Source organism: Halichoerus grypus, chromosome 9 (assembly GCF_964656455.1).
Source record: "Halichoerus grypus chromosome 9, mHalGry1.hap1.1, whole genome shotgun sequence".
In the NCBI taxonomy this organism is placed as follows: Eukaryota; Metazoa; Chordata; class Mammalia; order Carnivora; family Phocidae; genus Halichoerus; species Halichoerus grypus.
The window spans coordinates 27,288,072-27,311,186 of NC_135720.1; the positions used below are offsets into that span (position 1 = coordinate 27,288,072).

Here is a 23,115-nt window from a genome sequence, read left to right on the forward strand (position 1 = left end):
CCGCCACTGCGTGCACACCCGGCCTCCCCTTGGAGCGCTGGTTCGCTGGTCCGGAAGTGACGCGAGGCTCCGGCTCCAGGCTGGACGCCCGCATTCTCTCAGGGCCGCACCCTGAGTCAACCCCGGGCAGCATGGCTCTGCAACTTCTGCTCCTCCTCGTCTTGCAGGCGGGGAGCTGGGCTGAGATGAGCCCCGCGGATCTGGAGCTGTCTTCGGGTACGTCGCTCGTAGGGGGGCGGCGGCCGGCTGGGGATGGGACTGGGGAGGGAGTCGCCCGGGTCTGGAAGCACGGCCCCGCGGCGTCGCGTCCTCGTTGACCCGGGACCTAGCGCGGGGTTCCCGGAGCCCGCGGGACGTCTGCGTGGGCGGCCGCGGGGAAGGACACTCCTGGCGTCCGCGGTCAGCGGACTTCAGTTCCCTTTCTCTCGGCTCTTCCGTTGTTGCCGAAACGACAAAACAGCCTCTCGGTCTTCCAGTTCTTTTAATTCATTTTTAACTAAGTGAGTTTCTCGGTCAGCATTTGGACAGTGTGGCCAGCGCTCGTGACTTAAATATTTTTAGGGTAAACCCAAAATCCTTAAGAGAGAAGTTGTTCTCCCCCCATTATGAGAATCCTTAAGTGGCAGGGATTGGTCATCTTACGTCTAAGTCTGGCAGCCGTGCGGCGTGCACTCGGGAGCAGGTTTGTCAGGCTCTACATCTCTTAGCTTAGTTCCTCGGAGCTTGTTAGTTCCGCCTGCTCACTGAGATTTCCCCGGAAATAAATGCAGGGAATACGGTTTCCAAAGCTCGGTTGTCATGGTGATTAGGAGCCCCAGTGAAATCCGTGAATCTCTTCTGCAAGAGGGTTAAACCTAAAGCATCAGAAACCCCTCCGTCTTGAGTGCTCAGTATCCACAGTTAGCAGTTGCCTGGCAGGGGTCGGGGAGGCCCCGCCTTCTGCATCCTTGGCAAAATCTGGGTCCGAACGTCTATATTATGACTTCGTCTGTGTGCTCCAGTTAGGGGTGCTGCATTCATATCCACCTGTCCTTTGGCTTGCTCTTTAAGAGGCAAGCAGACAGATACTTAGTCTTTCCTTGGGACAGACATTGTTCCAGATGTTGAGAATACAAAAATGGTAGTTACTCAGTTTCTGCTTTCAAGGATCACGATTATATAGCTAACAGTTACTAAGCCCTAGGCACCGCTGTTAACTTATCACATCTCATTTTCGCAACAACCGGTATCTCCATTAATGGATGAGAAATCGAGGCACAAGGAGGTCTGCCCCGTTCGTAGAGCAGTCATTGCTACTCAGTAAGGGAGCCTGCAGTTGGGCTCCAAAGTTCAGGTTAACCGCTCTGCAGACTGCCATTACCTAGAGCAAGTTAGTCATCTACAAGGGCAATTGCAGTACATTGTGATAAGAGCCTGGACTTTCGCATAGGCTACTGGAAAAGCAAGATAGAGGTCCCTGGGTATGACCAGGGGAATCAGGAAGGACTTCACAGAGAAAGGTAATAACCCCAGAGTTGGAGCTAGAGGTACAGAGAGACTTGTGTGAGCAGAGGGAGAGGTGTGAAACAGCATGTTGAATTAGTGGAATACTCAGGGTTTCATTGTAGAATATGTGTGTGAGGATACAAGGGGAGATAAGATAGGTAGAGAGGTAGGAACCCAGTAAATGAAGTGCCTTGTCATGTGTAACAAACAGCAAAGGACAGCAACATAACATTAGCCAATATAGGCAAATTGGGGGATTTATTGGCTTAGAGAATCCAAGCAAGAGTTAGAAAGGTAGAGATACCACCTGGGCCTCAGAAAGCTGAACCAGTCACTCAAAAGTGCAAAGACTATTTCTTATTACCGACTCTGGGTGTGGACAGCTTTTCCTACTTGGCAGGAATCATGGATGTGGACAGCTTTTGGGCTTTGCATCTTGCAGCTTCCGCCATGCTAACAAAACCCCAGGAGAGGGCTCTGATTGGCACCCCTGGGTCAGGCACCAGCTTGCTGGGGAAGGACCATGTTGCGGGAGGTGGCGGTAGGGGAGTTTCCAGAAGAGAACTATTCCTGAAGGAAGTACAGGTGCTAGGCCACCGAAGTAAGGATGTTCACTCTACCTTGCTCTGCTTGGTGGGTGGTCAGTGGATTATTTGAAGAGGAGAAATGATTTTATGCGGGATCGGTTAGGCCATTTAGAAAGACCATTCATTCATCTTACACAATAGTTTGGGGGTAGACTCGAAGGAAGGAGGCCAGTTAAGTTAACTGCTTAAGTTGGGATGAGTCAATGAAAATGGCAGTTTAAATGCAGAAGAGAGGACAGTTTGAAGAACATTTAAAAGGCAGAGTCAGCAGGAGTTAGTGACTGGGTGTGGGAAGAGGATGGCTCAGATTCCTAGTTTAGGTAGAGCATTAGAACCATGTGCCATGCCCTTCTGAGTGCAGACAGGGTCCTCCTAAGCCAGGTACCCCTAGCTTGATTTCCAGCAGCCTGTGCAGAAGTCCAGGTTCTTACCACAATGTGCTGCAATTGGCCTTGTAGATGACTAACTTGCTCTAGGTAATGGCAGTCTGCAGAGCGGTCAAGAACTTGGACTCCGGAGCCCAGCTTCCGGCTCCCTACTGAGTAGCAGTGACCTCTGTACAAACTGGGCAGACCTCTTTGTGCCCCGATTTCTCATCCATTAATGGAGATCCTGGCTGTTGTGAAAATGAGATGTGATAAGTCAACAGCGGTGCCTAGGGCTTAGTAACTTAGCTACATAATCCTGATCCCTGAAAGCAGAAATGTTTGTATTGCCAACACCTAGAACAATGTGGGGCCTCTTGGGATTACACAGTTTGCACATCCTTGAAGCCAGCTCTGGGAGTAGTGCCTGTCTGCTCCCATGGGAACATCTACTGTGGCCTTTTGTACTCCAGCATTTTGTGAACACAAGTGCCAGTGACCCCCCCCCCGCCTTTTTTCAGTGCATTTTCAATACATTTGTCTAGACTTTTCAGTGTATTTCTCTAGCTTGTGTTGTGTTCCCTATGCTTTTAAAGTTAGTTTAAAGTATAAAGTCTCCTTGAGGGAACACCCTCAAGGACAACCTGCTTCTGGCCCTTGGCTGGCTTCCTTGTCTCGCTAGTGCCTGACATCGACTAGGCCCTCGGTGTGTTAGTTCTTACAGTGCTGGCTTTCACTGTGTGCTTGATCATTCATCTTAGATGAGGGAACCTGGTGGGAACAGGGAAGCAGGCAAGAGAACATAGTCAGTCTCTGCAAAGTCCGAGTGGTTGGGAATGTATCGTGCCACAGTGATGGGCTTTTGTTAGTATTTCTTAGTGAATGGATAGGGAAAATAAACCCATGTGTGCTGTCTAATAATCGGATATTTCGCTTTTCATCCAGTTTTACCTATAAAAGCAATATATATATATTTTTAAGTGAAGCAGTGTCTGCCTTCTTGCTGTTTGCTCTTCCACTCTGGGCATTAGTAATACTCAAGAGCACACTGTACTTTCTCACATAGACGTGGGGCTCTCAAGTTGCCTTGTCCACTGATAAAGTGGAGAAAGTCTCTTTTCCGATAGCCATTTCAGTCATGTCCATTCCAAAGAAATGATTTCCTTTAATGCATTGTTCAGATTTTGAAGAGGTCATCATATAATTGTGATAGTATAATAAATCAGGCAAAACTACTTGAATTAGATGCTTGTGAAGTCATCAGAAAATAATCATTTCCAATTCCTATTAATATATGGAGGTCATTTTCTTATTTTGTTGAACTATCACAAAAATGATGCCTAAGTAGCTTTTCTTAACTAAAACCAACAAACCTTTATAGACTGCCGAGTCTTTAAATAGCTTCTCTAAGCCTTTGTTCGTTCATCGGTAAAGATATGTATAATAATATCACCTCCCTCCTAGAATGGTTTGTGTTGGTTCGTTGGGGCATTACGTAACAATGGAGCACATTGCTTGTCTTGTAGTAAATGTTTAATCTACACATTAGTGATCACCATTCAATGATGTTCATTGTTACTTATTTTAACAAATATATTTTAAAATATTAAATTGTTGTGGTTGTATATGAGAGATTGTGGTGCCTTTAAAAAAAAAAACTCTAACATAACAATAAAAAAATTAAAAAAACAAAAAAACAAAAACAAAAACAAAAAAAGACTCAGGTTAATCTACAGGCTGACCAAGGTTCAATAAAACATCTTTAGTAAAAAAAAAAAAAAAAAAAAACTCATCCAAATCAGTATGAGAAATTTAAAATAGATTCAGCAACTAACTTGTTCTTCTACCTTTCCCCTGTTTTTCATAGACTGAAAAAGACTCTAGTTTTTCGGTTCCTATTTCTCAACCATTTCTCAACTTGGAGTGAATTAGTCCAAATGGGAATTAGTCTTGAGAAATGACTTCTCTCAGGGACTAGGTGGGTCTGGTCCCAACTAGATAAAATTGAATAAATAGGAGCACATATAAAAATCCTGCATTTTAGGTCAGAAAGTAGCTAAGCAGATGTTTATTGGATAAGCTCTAACTTGGTGGTTTGAGTAAAAGATCTGGGGGGATTTTAGTTAATTACAAATTCAGCATAAGCCACTATTTGATATGTCCATCTCTTTAAAAAAAGAGGAAGGAAAATATTTCATTCATGTCTGTTATATTCTGGGCTCCACAACTTAAGAGAGTGAGTGATAAAATCAGAATAAATCCTGAAGACAAACAGGAAGAAGAGAAGACTGCAGACATAGTAACAGTTTTGACCCAGCTAAGGAACTACTTTATGGAAAGTAATAATTTACTATTTTATTATTTATGATAATTTATTATTTGAACCCTTAGCTCTGAATCTCTTCTAAAGGTATAAGAAAATAATAGAAGTAGAAAATAGATTTTTGTATTCATCTCACAAAGTGATGGACGATTGAAAGCTGGAAAATATTGAAGTGTTTTAATGAAAAAACTTGTATGAACATTTGAAACATGTACAAGAATTCTCAAAATGTCTTTATTCATCTTAAATCTAGAAGACACCGCTGCTTGCTAAGAGAAAAATTTGGAAGGCATTAAGAAAATAACTATTTTATCAACACTATAAAACCATTACAGGAGGTGTAGATTGTGATCATAAATCTATTCAGAAAAAAAAATTGCAGAAGTCTTGGTTTGGTATTTCCCCCTTTTCCTCCCTGGATTTCTCATGCCATTTCTCAGTTTGCAATGAAAGAAGAAACCTTTGTAAACATACCCATGGCCCTACCTGCATCTTTCACTAGGGGAAAGGTGTTAGAGCTTTTCTCTGAGTTGTTCATTCACAAAAGGGTCTGAATGCTTTAATTTGGAGCATTTCTTTTTGAGCTGTAGTGTCAGATGGCTTAGAATGCCCTGACACAATTTGATTGCTGGCCCCTTTTATCCTTAGTCCTTTCCCATAGAGAGGTGGGTAAGCAGATTGTCGGATGGTGTCTGCAGACCCCAGAGCTCTGCTCTGGTAGATGTACCTATCTTTTATACAGCCTTTGTAGGCGATTATGTTAAAATTGGGGAAGAACTTCTGTGGCTGTCCCTTTTGTAGTAGAGGCACAGGTGCCCTTGGTGGTTATGGGATGGAGGACACGGGGCAGCCCGTACCCCGGTCATCATCCATGCAGAGGAAATCTGGAGATGTCTGTAGTTCCTTGCTTCACCAGCAGTTACAACAGAGCTGTTCTTTCTGGCTGAGGTTTGCTTCCTCACCTCACATACTGATCTTCATCAGTTTTTCTGTCCTCTTCCTTGCTCTTTTTTCATATCCTGTCTCTCCCAGTTTATCAAGAGGAAACGGTTGTAACCAGAACTCTCCTTCCCACCCCCCACCCCCCCGCATTGTAGAGTGTTATAAAAAACTGATTGTTCTTTACTGTGTTTGGTTTTGTTAAAGCCTCAGCTGTTCTAGAGACATTCTGAGAAGCAGATTTGAAAAGTGAATGTTTATTCTAGGTAGCATGCACCAAATAACGGAACTCATTTCCAAAACAACATGAGTTACAGAAAACTATCTGTATCATTTTCAAGAGATGGAGAAATCTGTAAGATTATTTGATTTGATGAGATACTCTAGTAGGATCTTTCCTTAAACTCCACAGATAATCCTTTCTCGCTATTCTACACATATTTTTATTGACATAGGTAAATTTATTTTGGATGGAAGTTTTCTGTAAGCCTTAATTATTTTAATTTGAGTATAAAACAATTTAAACTTTAGGTCACAAAATTCTGAAACAGTAGAAAATTACTCCTGTCTATTTATCATGTGAGTTTTGCAAAAAGTGACAAAGGTAGATGTGTAATAACCACATGGTTTCTCTTCTGGTAGTAGTAAAACCACAGGCTACATCCTTTGGTGTATATATTCAAAGTTTCTCCTTTAATAGAACGGTAAAGTCTGTTAGTATCCATTGAAACCTCCTCCTCCCACGACCTGTCTTGATTGCTTTGAAAGCTGTGATTTAAGCCCTAGTTCTAATCTAACCAGGTCAAGCTTTAACTTAAATTATGGGAAACATCATTTGATTCACATTAAAAACTAATCTAATGTGCACGTCTACTTTGTGGTTTTATAACTATGATTCAGTAACCTCTTCTTAAATGTAAATGCACTTTATTTAATATTCTATATGCCTTTTCCTCAAATACAGGAATCTCAGCCCGAGTCTATACAATTAAAAAGTCATTCCTTTTGGGAATAATTTTTTTTTTTAAAGAGACTTAAAAGGCAGTGAAGAACTCCTCATTACTGGAAACTGGAAGAAGGCAGGTCCTTGTTACCAGAGGCAGTAAGTTTAGCAACACTGTTGCCTTTGGTAACAGGAAGAGTAGGAAATGTGCCTGGTGAGCTTCTAGACCTAGCCCGGGAGGTTGCCAAGCAGTGCTGAAGGTGCCACGTGGTTTCTTCTTGCTTCTTGTAGTTAAAATTCAAGACTAGAAAGAGTAACCAAGAGAAGGACTGTTAAACAAAAAGGAACTAGGACCAGAAGGTTTGAAAATTCTCAGCCTCTGGAGAGGCAAAAGATGCTAAAGTTAAGAGATGGCTTTTGAGAGAAGTTCGCATTCATTGTGAGTTTTCTTAGCATCAGGTTCCTCTCATCTGGTTGAAAATAATGTTTATCTGTGTGAATATTATTATTTTTTACTAAAGATTTTATCTGAGAGAGAGAGAGCACACACACGCAAGCAAGCATGAGCAGGGGATGGGGCAGGGGGCCATAGGGATTGATCCCAGGACCTTGGGATCATGACCTGAGCCGAAGGTCAGATGCTTAACTGACTGAGCCACCCAGGTGCCCCTATGTGAATGTTATTTGATATTGATGTTGACTTGAACCTGGGGGATGAGGGTGGTGCCTTGTATTTCCTCCTCACAGACTATAAGCTGTTTGAGAGTAGGTCGTTTCATGAAGTTGAGGTGCAGACAGACGAAAACATATCTAAAGAAACCTAGAAGAAGGAAGCCTCAGTACACCCTGCTAAGTAAGGCTATGGGAACTCTACCAAAACCAAAAGAGAAGAATCAGGGCTAAATCTGCCAAGACCAGTGGTTTCTGGCTCACCTGCAAGGAAATTGCTTAGAGAACCAAAGATGCTAGGTCCCAACAGCTATCAGCAGTATTTCAGGAACAGTAAATAGAAAACTTGTAGGTGTCTGATCACTGGCTGCAGAAAGAGCATATTATAAGCATGTAGCATTTGAATCTGTGAGACATCCTCCCAGCTTCATAATCTCAACCTTTTGGCACCAATTGTCACATTGCTTTGATAAGTAGTTACAGAAGTTAGACAGTCGGGCAGTATCCAAAGCTATGTGGAAAAGCTATGAAATATATTGGTTTATCAAAAAAAAAAAAAAATCTGTTTTTAAGTCAGTTTTTCCTCCTAAATAATAATAAAAAATTCCTAAAGTCGTGAACATATGAAGCAGGGTTCCTCACCTTTAGTGCTGTTGGCATTTTGGGCTGCCAAAATGTGGAGAGCTGTCCTGTGCATTTATTAGAATACTTAGCAACCTTGGCCTCTATTCTGGAGATGCCAGCAGCAGCCTACCACCATCACCCAGTTGTGAGAACCAAAAATGTCTCTAGACAGTGCCAAATGTCCCCTGCAAGACAAAAATCGCTTCCTATTGAAAACCACTGATACAAAGGAAAAAAGTAACCAGAAAAGGGAGGAAAAAGGCAGTAGAATTTAATTGTCCACAAGTTCATATTTTTTCCCTAAATAATTCTGAATCTGTGTTCTGCCTTAAAAAGATAATACGAGTGTTAAATAATTGTAAATTAAAGCAATGCACCAGTTTGGGTTTGAATATTGGAGTTTTTGCTTTGGGAGAAAATATAGTAGGTGTTTCCTTCAACAGTAAGCAAATACCGTATGTATGTGAAATTAACACCTCACATATCAGATTAGGAAATCTGAAATGACTAATCGTATAGTCAGGAAAGAACCCACATTTCTTAATCTCCAACCCAGGGAATGTTTTTCTTCTTAGAGCAGTCCAGTTTATATAATCCCAAGTAATCATCATTATCAGCTGGGGAACTTTTATTTTTTTTACTTTTATATTTTTTAAAATATTTATTTGAGAGAGAGAGAGAGCACTAGGGACAAGTGCAAAGGGAGAAAGAGAATCTCAAGCAGACTCCCCGCTGAGCACAGAGCGTAGAGCCAGATGTGGGGCTCGATCCCAGGACCCTGAGATCATGACCTGAGCCTAAATCAAGAGCCGGATGCCTAACCAACTGAGCCACCCAGGTGCCCTGTGCTGGGGAACTTAAAAAAAAAAACCCACAGCTTTTGGCTCTCTCAGAGTTTTTGAGGCTGATGATATGTTTGCAAGTCACTGTACCTGACCGCATTGCCATTCATTCATTTATTTTCATTGTAATTGTAAATTACGTTTAATGGTTTTCAGATAGGTAGGATTGAATAATCTTGAAGTTGGGGTCATATCGCCAACTCTATATCTTCATGTGCATTCATAAACAAGGGAAGGAAGGGATGGAAAGAAGGAGGGAGAGAGAGAGAAAAGGAGAAATGGAGATGTATGTGTGTGAGTGTTTCCCAAGGGGTGGTGGACAGCAGCCTTTGCCCCTAAGCGGGGGAGTAAATGGCCACTTTTAATAACTGTTACAAGATGTTAAAGTGACTTCTGCCCATTCTCTCGTGTGACTCACAGCTCAGTAGACGTTTTCTTTTTTTTTTTTTTAAGATTTTATTTATTTACTTATTTGACAGAGAGAGACACAGTGAGAGAAGGAACACAAGCAGGGGGAGTGGGAGAGGGAGAAGCAGGCTTCCCACTGAGCAGGGAGCCCGATGTGGGACTCGATCCCAGGACCCTGGGATCATGACCTGAGCCAAAGGCAGACGCTTAACAACTGAGCCACCCAGGCACCCTCAGTAGATGGTTTCTGAAATGGTTTAAAAGAGCAAAGGCAAGAATATTGAGTGTGTTTTGTAAAAAGCCCTGCACACTCCAGAGAGCAAAATGTTAATGAAACTGACAAGGTGGTCGGCTTAGGCTTCTATTCCTGTGTTACAGAAAAGGTGCTGAGGTGTGTGATGATACCAGGCAGAGGGCTTCCAGCCTATAGGGTATTTTAGAATGAAATTGACCATCGCTAGGGGGTAGCCAGTTCTCCACTAGCCTTTGAAGGCGATCTGTGGTATCAAATACAGGAAATTCTAGTGATTAAATGAATTGAGCATGATTATTACAACAGGTAGCGAATTTATTTATAAAAACCCCTAAAACATAATAGGAATTGATTGCCTCTACTATATTTGTATTTCTCTCATACTACAATGTTGTTTCAGGAATTTAAAATGGGTCAGAACACTATACATTTTCCAATAAAATTAATTTTTATAAATCTCAATTTAAATAATTATGGTATTTGTCCTGGTGAATTCTACTTCAAAATACATATTTGGCTAACTAGGCTCCTTATAAAGTTTTCTAATATTAATATGAGTTTCTTACAATTGTCCATTTTACTTTTTGAATCTCTTACAGTGCCGATACCAACCAATATTAAATTTGAGGCCTATAACTTTAATACTGTCGTATTTTGGGACTACCCAACCATGCCACAGACCCCTGTTTTTACTGTACAGGTAAAGAACTATGGGTAAGTGTTACTCTCTCATCTTTTTTATTCTGTTTTTGTCTAGGTCTCTGTACTTTCCATAACTTTGTGTTTTTTCCCATCGTCTTTCTTTCCCATGTGGCAGAACTTCTTAAACTGCTTGTAGACTTCCAGAAGTGCTAAGGATGCAAATTATTTATTTTCAGAGTACTTCCTGCCTCTTAGTTCTTCTTCCCGTCAAAATTGAAGTAGAGGAGTCTAACTTTCAAGACCTTTTAAAAGATTTATTTATTTGAGAGAGAGGGAATGAGCGTGTGTGCATGCTATTAGGGGGCAGGGAGGGGGAGAGAGAGAGAGAGAGATTCCTCCAGCAGACTCCCCGCTGAGCAGGGAGCTCAACATGGGACTCAGTCCCAGGACCCTGAGATCATGACCTGCCCCCAAATCAAGAGTCAGACACTGAACCGACTGAGCCACCCAGGCACACCAGGAATTAGAGATTTTTGAAAGGCATGACAAATAAAACTTACAGTTCTGTATTAAAAGTAATGATGTCGGAGCGCCTGGATGGCTCAGTTGGTTGGGCATCCAACTCTTGGTTTCAGCTCAGGTCGTGGTCTCGGGGTCCTGGGATCCAGCCCCACGTTGGGCTCTACTCTCAGCATGGAGTTTGCTTGTCCTTCTTCTACTGTTCCTACACTCACACTCTCTCTCTTTCTCTCTCTCTCTCCCTCATAACTAAATAAAATCTTAAAAAAAAATAATGATGTCCTCTTACTTTCCATAGTGAATGTATTGTTGAATAGAAAGATAAAAATTTCAAAAAAATTTTCGACAAATGTCAGGAGTCTTTGTAATGCGTTAGATTCTGCAGTCAAGTAATGATTATTTATGTTAATAGAATCTAGAGTTATTTAAAGATCAGATTTTTAAAAATCGTATGTGGAATGTACTTTGTTCAGGTGTTGTATTTTGAATTGAGCCTCTTTATTGTAAAGGAATTTATAGTACTTCTAACCAGAGTTAGGACTTCCTACTTTGTCTGGCTTCTCCATCCTATTCTTGTTCAGCTCTTTCTCCCAGCTCCATGCTGTAAATGAAAAGCAAAGCAGAGACAGAGATGATCAAGTTTATATATTAACAGTAAAAGTTACGGTTGTGCTTCTTTATCCCTCTTTGTTTTAGGGAAGCGATATGGATCGATGCCTGCAATACTTCTCATCATTACTGTAATATCTTCTCTGTAATCAATGATCCATCGCTTTCTCTCTGGGCCAGAATTAAAGCTAGGCTTGGACAAAAAGAATCAGCCTATGTAGAGTCAAAAGAATTTATTTTATGTAAACAAGGTGAGTAGAACTTTTAAATTTGAAATGTTAACTTTGAAAATACTTACCCATGTCTTCTGTACGTATTTGCTTTTATTAGCACTTGCTAAGAGTTATCACAATGCCAAAGGCATTTCTTCCTCTTTCCCCAAGCCCCACAAAATAGGGCTAAGAGGTACCCCATCACTTTGCCACTTCTAGACCATTACAGTTCCACTCCCCGCAAGCACGGATCAGTGCTGCCCAGGTGGACTCTGTGGTGGCCTTCTCCCCGCTCTCCTCGCAACACTCCCTGCTGAGTTACACTCACTGAGGACAGCTCTCCCTCTTCCACCCTGTGCCTCGTCCCCAAGGCCTCTGGGAATTTTATATACCAACTTAATACATTAACTAATTTTAGATTTCTAGAATCTCCTCAACCCCAGTGATTTTTTTTAGCCCTTTCTCCTGCCAGCAGCGCATTCCTGTGGTATACCTGATCTTAGTTATCACCTCAAGCTCCAAAATCTTCATTGCCAATCCCCCTTCTCTAACTGAAATCCTACCCTGTAGCTCTCACACCCTCACTCGTGGGTAAAGAAGCAATTAGTCACTTGACTCCTCCCTCGTGTTCTCGGCCTTGTGCCTTGCCCTCCACCTTCACTTCCTTCCTTGTTCAGCCTCCACGCTTGGTTTCAGCCACCACGGCCTTGCTTCTGCTCCTGCTTTTCGGATTGTGCCTACTTACAGGCCCTTCCTCTACTTGGCTTGAAATAATTTTATGTCCCCGAGTCCATGCCTGTCATCTGTTAACTATACCAGCTATATATCAGATTGTTCCCATACAGATTTATCACGGGCATCCTGTGTGCTAGAAAGTATACCAGGCCCTGAGGATAAATTAGCAAATAAACATAGACCTGACTGGCACATAGTAAGTGTGCAATAAATACGTGAAGAGTAGGTAAATGGCTCACCAACAAAGTCTCGAGCATCGGTGACACATAATAAATATTTGTTGAATGAATGTCTAGTTTTGATTTGCACCATAAAAATTCATTGTATTTGGCAAACTTTCCTCAGAGCCTTCCTTCATGCCAGACATCCATTGGTATTGGCGATACAGAGAGTTTCAGTGAGTGTTCAAAAGTAACTAAAATGCCTTTTCTGAAACATTTTTTAGAGAATAGGTTTTCTTTCTAATCTGCAGACCCACAGAAAAAGGAAGAATTACTTAAGAGAGCTTCTGTTAGGTCAACGTTTTTTAACAGGATTCGTGACCCAACTGTTTACCTTTAGCACGAGAAGTGCATTGAAGCTGTTAAAGAGGAGTTTAGATAAAAATACTTCCTGCTTGAGATTAATTTAATATTTCTTTATTAAGGACATTTAGAATATCGTCTAGATCTTTGTGGAATGGTTTAAACACGGTTCTGCTTTAGAACAACCAAGCGAGTACGTTGATGGATTGATTTTGGAAGTTTTCTGGAACGTGCTATAAATTTCCAGGGGCAGTACTAATTCTGCTTCTTTTGGGTCCCTTCTCCCCTTCCCCCCCTCCCAGGGAACATCGGACCACCTGCAGTGGGTATCAGAAAGATGGAAAACCAAATCATCATTGACATATTTCACCCTTTAACTAATATAAGTGGAAGAGAGCCAGTACCCATCTATGATGAAAATAATTGTCACATATTCATGTACACGGTGGATTTGAGAATAAATGGAAGTAAGGTCGGTGTTTCTATTTCCTTCGTTCTGTTTTTCTGTTGCTAGCATAAGTTTTCTCTATATGTAGTGTAATGAAAATACAATGCTTATGAACACTCAGGCAGGACTTATGGATCATAGATTTTGCCTATAAATAAATGTTGTTGAGGGGAGTTGGGATTGGAGTTAATCACTAATGCTGGGCAGGTGAATACATTTAAGTTTTGTCTTGGCCTCATTTAACAGCATGGCCCTATTTTAGGATTTTAAACCTGTTTATTCCTATTTCTCCACTGGTAAGACAAAGATCATTTCAATCTTTTCTTCCTCATGGGTAGTGGTGTAAAATAATAGGAAGCTATGATTGGAATCCTTGTTTTTGAAAGAGAAAGTTAGCGGTTCTGCTGTGGGGATATACTTACATTCTGCACTGGTGTGCAGACCACACTTGGATTGGAATGATTCTGGTCCATCCGTTCTCCACAGCGCCACCATTGCTTTATTTAATCGTATTTGTCAGGCGCGTGCTCTGTGTGTTCCTGGCACCAGCAGGTAGCAGTGAACAGTACAGACCCCGCTCCGGTGCTTCGTGGATGGAGCAAAACAGAGCAGGGAGGGGGCGTGGGCAGCGGGGTTGGGGGCAGTAGTGATCTTCAGTAGGGTGGTCAGAGCAGGGAAGGTGTTACTGGACCAGGTCTGGAGGAGGGCAGGAGGTGACCTTCATGGATCTGGATGGGGAGAGTGTTTCAGACAAAGAATCTGGCAGAAGCACACTGGGCAGAGTGCAGGCGCAGATGAGGTCAGAGGTCACGGGGGGCCACATCTCTTGGGGCACAGGAGAGATTTGACGTTACTCTCATGAAGGCGTTACGTCTCTGGAACGATTTTAGCAGGAAGAGTAGCATCTGACTTAGATTTTAAAACATCACTCTGGATGCTTAGTGGAGTTGTCCTTCTGAAGTGCACATCTAACCTTCTTCCTTCACTCCTTAAAATCCCTTCACAAATCCCTATGAGCTACAAAATAATATCTAAATCCCCTTTCACGGCGTGGCCTCCCAGGCCTTCGTGATTTGGCCGCTTGTGTCCTTTCCAGCTTCCTGTCTCCCTCTTCTTTCCAACCTAAGTTTTATTTGTGCAGCGGTGAACTGCTTTTAGTTCTTCGTTCCCTGAAGGTGCCGTGCTGTTTCCCAGAACACCCTCTCCACCTTCTCTACTTGGGCAACTTTCTGCTCATTCTTCAGTATTCCGCTGGCATTTCATCTCCACTTTGAGTTCTCTTCTCACACCATCCACTGTTGGCACCTCTGTGGTTCGATCATTCCTGGTTCCGTGTAATAGTCCCTTCGCAGGACTCGTGGCTCACATTTCTTTCTGCTCTGGGGGACATTGCTGGAGGTCTGGCACCACTGTCCTACCTTCGTGTGTTCAGGGGCTCCGTGGCACAGGCGACGCATGTCCTTTGGCTGGTTGGATGGATGCTAAAATGCATTTTCAATGTTGTTGTTGTTTTCCCCATACAGACCACGTATAAAATGAAAGTAGAGAATGAAAATGATTGCAATGAGACTCAGTGCCACCTTGTTATCCCGGTGTCCTCCCTGAATTCTGACTACTGTATTTCAGCAGAAGGGGAATCAAAAGATTGGTCTGTTAAAACTGAGATGTCCAAAGAACTTTGTATTACCACTTCTGATGATAACCGCATGGAAGGCAAGTTTCTGCTGTTTTTTCCTAAATACAGGGAGGGATAACTGAAATAGGGTAATTGAAAAGAGGCAGTTTCAGTAAATCCCTGTTCTTTTAAAAATATTAAGTGGTTCCATTTCTCAGAGAAGTCCAAAGGTAAAAATAAGCTCATTTCTCAGGTATTAAGAGATCTAAAACAACCGATTTGGAAAGCTGTGTGATGATCTTTTAACCCAGGGAAGAAAGAAAACATAATACCTAAAACGCTATGCCTAAATGTCTGCATTTCAGGATTACACGTAGTGATATAAAGCAGTTTATTATTTCCTTATAGTAAGATGTTGTGTATCCATTAGAATGTTCTCTGTGGGGATGGTAAGTTTAAAAATTGAATAGCAGAAATATTCATTGGCATGTGTGACATGAACTGGACAAACACTGAAAATTAGTATCCAAAATAAATGTTGATAGGTTATGGGTTATTTTTATAACACTTAAAAATAATTTTGTTTCACTTTCTTTTCTTTGTGTGTGTAGGGGGGGATACATATGATAGAACTTTAGAACTGATATTCTCAAGTGGCAGGTACCTTAACAAAAATTTGGCCTGTTCTCTGCACTTACAAAATTTAAATGTTAATTATAGATAATTTATAAAATATAAAAAGCCAAAAGACATCAAAATTATCTGTAGTTCTGTCATCCAAATACTTAGTTACAGTTTGGGGTTTTTTTCCTCATCCCATTCTCTTTTTCTATATAGCCACAATCGTATTGTATAGTACATAAAATTTTATGTACTGCTTTAAGTATGTATTATAAATATCTTTACATTTTAATTCATATACTTTATTAATATTATTTTTTAATCTCTGTAGACTGTTTCATCATGTAGAATTTGTATTCTGTTTAATGTTTCCCAATTTGGGACTTCCAGATTATTTATGACTTTCTCTATGATAACATGCTTTGATAACTGTGTATATATATCTTTTCCAATTATGAGGCTGTTTTTAGAATATATTTTTTATTTATTTTAAAGATTTATTTATTTTAGAGAGAAGAGAGCACAAGTGGGAGGGGCAGAGGGAGAGAGAATCTCAAGCCGACTCCACGCTGAGCACGGAGCCTGAAGTGAGGCTCTGTCTCACAACCCTGAGATCACAACCTGAGCTAAAACCACGAGTCGGACACTTAGCCGACTGGACCACCCAGGCGCCCCCCAAAATTTTATGATACAAATATCTCCCTTTTTTGTTTTGTTGTTGTTGTTGTTTTTAAAGATTTTATTTGTTTGTCAGAGAGAGAGCACAAGCAGGGCGGGAGCGGCAGGCAGAGGGGGAAGCAGGCTCCCCCGCTGAGCAGGGAGCCCGATGCGGGACTCCATCCCAGGGCCCTGGGATCATGACCTGATCCATAGGTAGAGGCCTAACCGACTGAGCCACCCAGGCGTCCCGACAAATATCCTCTTGAGGAACGGGAATCTAGGCTGAAGAATTAGACCAAAATGTCTGAAACTTAATAACTTTTAGGCTATTATAACGAGGGTTTCAAGTAGTGTGTGACTTAAAATAATGCAGTGCATTATTATGCCATTTTTATGCCATTATTATGCCAATATCCCATTATGCCAACTTGCATTGTGTTATTTTGAAAAAATAAAATCCTAATTAATACACAAAATTTGAAATAATGCAAATGCCTCAGATTTATTTTTTTTTTTAAAGTCTGAATTATAAACTGGGCAGGTACTGTGGCCACATGGTGGCAGCACTGTGGCCCAGAAGCAGTATTCCCTGCCCACCTGTGCCCTGTTCTAAACACAGTGCTGTTGCGGACATTGCTGCTATGAACGTTGGGGTGCATATGGCCCTTTTTTCCACTACATCTGTGTCTTTGGGGTAAATACCCAGTAGTGCAATTGCTGGGCCATAGGGTAGCTCTATTTTTAAATTTTTGAGGAACCTCCACACTGTTTTCCAAAGTGGCTGTACCAACTTGCATTCCCACCAACAGTGTAAGAGGGTTCCCCTTTCTCCACAACCTCTCCAACATTTGTTGTTTCTCTCCCTGTCCATTTTGGCCATTCTAACTGGTGTAAGGTGGTATCTCAGTGTGGTTTTGATTTGGATTTCCCTGATCGCTAATGATGATGAACATTTTTTCATGTGTCTGTTAGCCATTTGTATGTCTTCTTCAGAGAAGTGTCTTTTCATATCTTCTGCCCACTTTTTGACTTGATTATTTGTTTCTTGGGTGTTGAGTTTGAGAAGTTCTTTACAGATCTTGGATACCAGCCTTTTATCTGTAGTGTCATTTGCAAATATCTTCTCCCATTCTGTGGGTTGCCTCTTTGTTTTGTTGACTGTTTCCTTTGCTGTGCAGAAGCTTTTTATATTGATGAAGTCCCAGAAGTTCAGTTTTGCTTTTGTTTCACTAGCTTTTGGAAATGTGTCTTGAAAGAAGTTGCTGTGGCCGATGTCAAAGAGGTTACTGCCTATGTTCTCCTCTAGGATTTTGATGGATTCCTGTCTCACATTGAGGTCTTTCATCCACTTTGAGTTTATCTTTGTGAATGGTGTTAGAGAATGGTCGAGTTTCATTCTTCTTCATGTGGCTGTCCAATTTTCCCAGCACCATTCATTGAAGAGACTGTCTTTTTTCCTGCTTTGTCAAAGATTATTTGACCATAGAGTTGAGGGTCCATATCTTGGGACTGGAGGAGATTATGCTAAGTGAAATAAGTCAAGCAGAGAAAGTCAATTATCATATGGTTTCACTTATTTGTGGAACATAAGGAATAGAATGGAGGACATTAGGAGAAGGAAGGGAAAAATTGGGGGGGGAATTGGAGGGAAAGATGAACCATGAGAGACTATGGACTCTGAGAAACAAACTGAGGGTTCTAGAGGGGAGGGGGATAGGGGGATGGGTTAGCCTGGTGATGGGTATTAAGGAGGGCACGTTCTGCATGGAGCACTGGGTGTTATACGCAAACAATGGATCGTGGATCACCACATCAAAAACCAATGATGTATGGTGACTAACATAACATAATAAAATTAAAAAAAATAAAAATAAACAGTGCTGGCCTCAGTTAGGGAGTGATTTTATCTTTGCTGTTGTAATAACTTCATTTTTTCCATATCCTGTAATAGGTGTTATACACGTGTTCATTTAGTCGTCATTTCCAGAGTGACTATTCCAAAAAAGTAACTTTGGAATAGAAATTAAAGGTAATAAAATGCCAGTAAAGAGGCCAAACACCACCATGATACGTAGAGTAGTGTTAATTTAGAAGAGAGGACTGTGAAAATAGAATACTGAAGATTGTGCTTTGAAAATAAAAAGCAGCATTAGAGCGAAATACACAATAGTGATGATAGATGTATGTGCTCTGAAACAGATCTTTCTTATTTTAAGTTATAATGTCTGGTTTGCATTTAAGGGCACCTAACTGCTGTGCAGCTTTCCTGTCCGTACGTGCTGTGTGTCTGTCTGTGTATCTTCACAAGTATTTGCAATCTTCAAATAAATATAAAATGGAACAAAATCCTGAGGAGTGGGATTAAACTATTTTAAGAGTTATAGTCATTGTCAGAATTTATTTCTGAAGGGGTGGATTTTTTAAAATTTTCTTTTGCCTTTTTAACGGAGAGGAAAGTGCAACCCTGGAAGCACCCTATGTTGGGGGTTTTAAGGAAATTGTTATGAAAGTCTGTTTTAGCCACTTTGTATCACGGAGGGATAGGTGCAGAAGGTAGAGAATGGCAGAGCTGGGAAGAGCCCTTTTAGTGTCTAGGACAGGTGTACCTAAGCTCTTTTCATCTTGCCCAACTTCTGTGGCAAGTGTTCTTTGCAACCCTGATCATACTAATTACCCAGTGAGCAAATCTGTTAAAGACTTCATGCTATTTCATGGATATAGCAGTATTTCCATCTTAATTCTAACTTGCGATTTTTCCCTTTTTTTTAGATTCTGTTTGGATTCCAATTGTTGCTGTTCTCCTACTTTTTCTAGTACTTATCCTGGTATTTGTCTGTTGTTACACTAAGAAGATGAATCCGTGTAAGAAGGAGAGCATCATGTTACCCAAGTCCTTGGTAACATATTTAAATATTTTTCTTTAATTATATACACTAAAGTGTTTATTTGGACCTTTTTGATAATTTTCTTAAATTTTTTTTAGGTAGAATGATGTTCATCAGCATGTCACCTATCCTAAATCACTCAATCTACCACACATCCAAAACCACATAATTTTTACTACACATCGTGTACTTTTTTATGCACGAAACAAGAGCATAATTGGATAAGTCTGTTAAGGAGCTTAAAGTTTAGTGGGAGAAGAAAAGTATTCAGTGGGTGTACAATGTTCAAACACAGAGGTTTACATCCATGCCAATGAGGACTTTGTCCACCTTTGGGGGATGGGGCTTCATTGTGGCCTTTCCAGAGGCAGTGATGTTTGAGCGTCTAGAGGGCAGACAGGAGTTTATCCAGGTACTAAGGGACAGTATGTGCTAAAGCCCAGCATCAAGAAAGCATGGCTTTTGAAAATCCTAAAATACAGAAACACCATTATGGTTGGAGCGTAGAAGGAAAGATGGCCACAAGTGAGACCAGAAATTTGGCATTTTTTTAAAAAGATTTATTTATTTATTTGAGAGAGGGAGAGAGAGAGAGACAGCATAAGCAGGGGGAGGAGCAGAGGGAGAGGGAGAGAAATCCTCAAGCAGATTCCCCGCTGAGCACGGAACCTGATGCTGGGCTCGATCCCAGGACCCCACGATCATGACCTGAGCCAAAATCAAGAGTCGGATGCTTAACTGACTGAGTCATGCAGGCGCCCCAGCAATTTGACCTTTTAATGTCAACATTTAAAAGCCTTTGTATGATGAAAAGAACATATACAGCTAACAGGATGGTAATTGTTTGAATGAAATAGGATAGGAATAATATCTATAACATGCAAAGGACACATTTCAATTTGTTTTGAAAACACTACCTTTGGTGAAGTGAATAAAAACTATCAGTAGTAGATAATTCATGTATGAAGTATAGTATTTGTCCTTACTAATTAAGGATAAGTAAGCAAGCACAAAGCAGCCTTGCAGTATGCAACTTTATACCTACTAGAGAAGGAAAAATAAACCTGAATATCCAGTAGTACCGGTAGTAGTAAAACTGGTGTATACTGGTAAAAGTAATACAGCCCTGGCGGGAAGGGAAGCATTTAATGGGTATAGAGTGTAGTAGTGCCGTAAATAAAGCCACAGCCTGTGACTTAGTAATTTTACTTTTAAGAATTTATTCTTTAAAAAAAAATCTTCATAAGTAAAAAGATACTCACTTCAACATGTTCTATATATAGTAAAAATTTGAAAGACTTCAAAATGTACTGTTGGAGAAATTACTTTAATCATCAGTATAAAGAAATTATATGAGGCAGTGAAAATTCTAATAAAAATTATAATTATGAAGGCGAATGGTGAAAATATTATATAAGTAGGTATACTCCCGTTACAAATGTAACGTGCATACGTGTGGAGGTAATGGAGAAAAAGCAACACATACTAATTAGATGGGGGATGACTTTTTAAAAATCCTAAAAACACTTGCACTTAATATAGTATATTTTCATTAAAAAGCAAGAAGAGGCAACCACCAGGTGCTATTATATTGTTACCATAAATCTGCCATTTAGTGGTATATTTCATTGTCCATTACCCTTGGACCATGTCTTCTTAAGGATGTGCACTTAAGTTTAATAATTTATTATTTTTAATCATTGGTTTCTCTTCCCTTAGCTATCTGTGGTAAAAAATGCCTCTTCAGAGACAAAATCTGAATCAAAATGTATATCACCCATCACCTACCAACCGATTGCCCCAGAAAATGAGCAGTTGTCTCCAGCAACACTTGGTACGCCCACTGAAGACAACCTAGGAAAAACGGAACACCGAGAAGACGTTTCCAGTGAAATAGAAGTGGTGACCACTGAAGAAAATACTTCTGACGTGGCTCCTGGTAGTCCTCTGACCCCAGGAATGAGAGAGAATTCTGTCCATCCAAATAGTAACCAGTCTGAATCCTGTGTCGTCACCTTAAACTCCTATCACTCCAGAAATGGTTCTGATAGTGGCGTTGTGGAATCCGACAGCTTCTTATCTGACTCAGAATTTCCCCCAAATAATAAAACCGAAATAAAGACCGAAGGACAGGAGTGCATGGTGCTGAGAAACACTACCACCTCCTTTGGTTACGACAAGCCGCATGTGTTAGTGGATCTGCTTGTGGACGAAAGTGCTAAGGAATCCTTGATTGGTTATCTAGACTGACGGCAGATTCCAAAGAGTTTTCCTAAGGGCAACGAAGACATGCCAACTTTGAAGGATCGGCTTTTCCCAAACAGGTTTTCCGCTTTGATTTCACGAAAGGATCATTCTTTCAGAAATTGTGTCTGTGTCGATATTAACCAAGTAAGAGTATCTAGGTTTACATAAATTGCCAAGAGGCTCCTTGGCACTGTGACATTTGGTCTGAAAACTGCAAAGGCTTTTGAAATTTTCCGTCTAGGTGGGCTGTTAGTTAACAGTGAAAACTCTTTTAAGAATCCTGCTTCTTATGATAGTAGGTGAGATACCCCAGGGTCCTTTCTAATCACTTCCAAGACCTAGAATAGACTTTTTTTCTTTTCTGTGTCTCAGCTTGGTATTTGTTTTTGGAACTCTACAGTATATAAATATATATATACATATATATTTATATATTTTTTAATAGAGCATGAGAGCATGAGTGGGGGAATGAGGGGCAGAGGGAGAGCGAGAGAGAATCTTAAGCAGGCTCCACACCCAGCACGGAATTTGATGCGGGGCTTGATTTCATGATCCTGAAGCCATAACCTGAGCCAAAATCAAGAGCTGGATGCTTAACTGACTGAGCCATTCAGGCGCCCCTATGTATATAGTATTTTTTTTTTTTTATATATATAGTATTTTTAAATGCTCACTTTCAGAAGAAATCCTGAAAGCTTTCCAAAATTGAATTTAAAATCTAATTCAAATCAATAGACTTAATAAGGAATATGTAAATAGAAACATGTAAATATTTTTCATGGAACATTTCATTTAGAGACTTGTAAATAAAGTATATTTAAAATTCATTTTTGTACTCATTCATTCAAGCACTCAGGCTGTTAACCTAGTATTTTTTATGCATTTGCCTGTTTCCATGCATTGAGACTATAGAATTATTTTCTAATTATTCATATCTAGTCTTTAAAACAGTCCTAAAGACAATGTAATCTTTAAAAATGGTCCTTTTATGTCTGTATTTTAATATTTAGCACTCAGTGTACAGAACACTGTTCCAAGCTGTTTGGGGAGGGGGAAAAAGAGCAGATTTTCTGTAGAGCTTGAGGATTGAGGGGTCCTCTAGCATAAAGACAGTGGTCAAAGCCATTAGAGTAGGTGGGAGCCCTGAGAAGCATGTGGTGTGAAGAGAGAGTCCCCAAAGAGAGGCAAGCCAAGAGTTAATTTCTATATTACACAAGGAATTCTTGGGAATTACTAAGAGGATAGTAATTTTAAGATTCAAATGAATTAATTGACCAAAGAATTTTTTTAAAAATACAACTTCTATGAGTAAGTTAACCAGGGAGAAACATTTCCCTTCACTTAAAAGTACAGATTAAAATGAGGTGCTATTTTATTCTATTAGTGGGGGAAAAAATGTAGTAGTAAATACTAGTGAGATTTGGTGAAACTAGTATACTCACTTATTTGGGAAACAGTGTCTTCATGGCTTTTTTAACTAATATATGAGTATATATATTTCATAAAAAAAAATTCTTTTCAGAATTTAATCTACTGTATGAAAATTATAAAAAATAAGACAAAAGCATACAAGTTAGAAAAGGAAAAAGCAAAAATATGAAAATAATTGAAATAGACAAGTTACTCCTCTCCAAAAGGATTGTGCTAATAATAGATACTCCAGCCACATGTGAATAGAGTACATGGTTTTTGTGCCCTAGCTAATTAGGATAACAGTCGTTTTAATTTCCACCAGTTGTATAGGTAAGCCATTTTAATACTTCTGTTTGCATTTCTTTAAAAATTAGTGAAATTGAGCATGTTTTATATATTAGGTATTTATATTTAAGTGCCTAATCTTGTCCTTTGTGCATTTCTTTGGGGGCTGTTTATTTATTTTTTTGACTGTATCCTTTGTCTGCCATGAATTACACATTTATTTTATAATTTCTTACCTCTTACCCTGCAGATGTTTAAAATG

At 40.3% G+C, this 23,115-nt stretch overlaps 1 protein-coding gene across 1 annotated transcript; it reads left to right on the forward strand.

Annotated features, from left to right (window-relative positions):
* Window positions 1–34: 34 nt before the first annotated feature.
* Window positions 35–21,982, forward strand: IFNGR1 (interferon gamma receptor 1). Its single transcript, XM_036097857.2, is given in 8 exon segments — window positions 35–216; window positions 10,038–10,152; window positions 11,296–11,459; window positions 12,982–13,151; window positions 14,651–14,840; window positions 18,793–18,920; window positions 20,628–21,149; window positions 21,152–21,982. Coding segments are annotated over 8 exon segments (1,407 nt in total). The 5' UTR covers window positions 35–131; the 3' UTR covers window positions 21,185–21,982.
* Window positions 21,983–23,115: the final 1,133 nt, after the last annotated feature.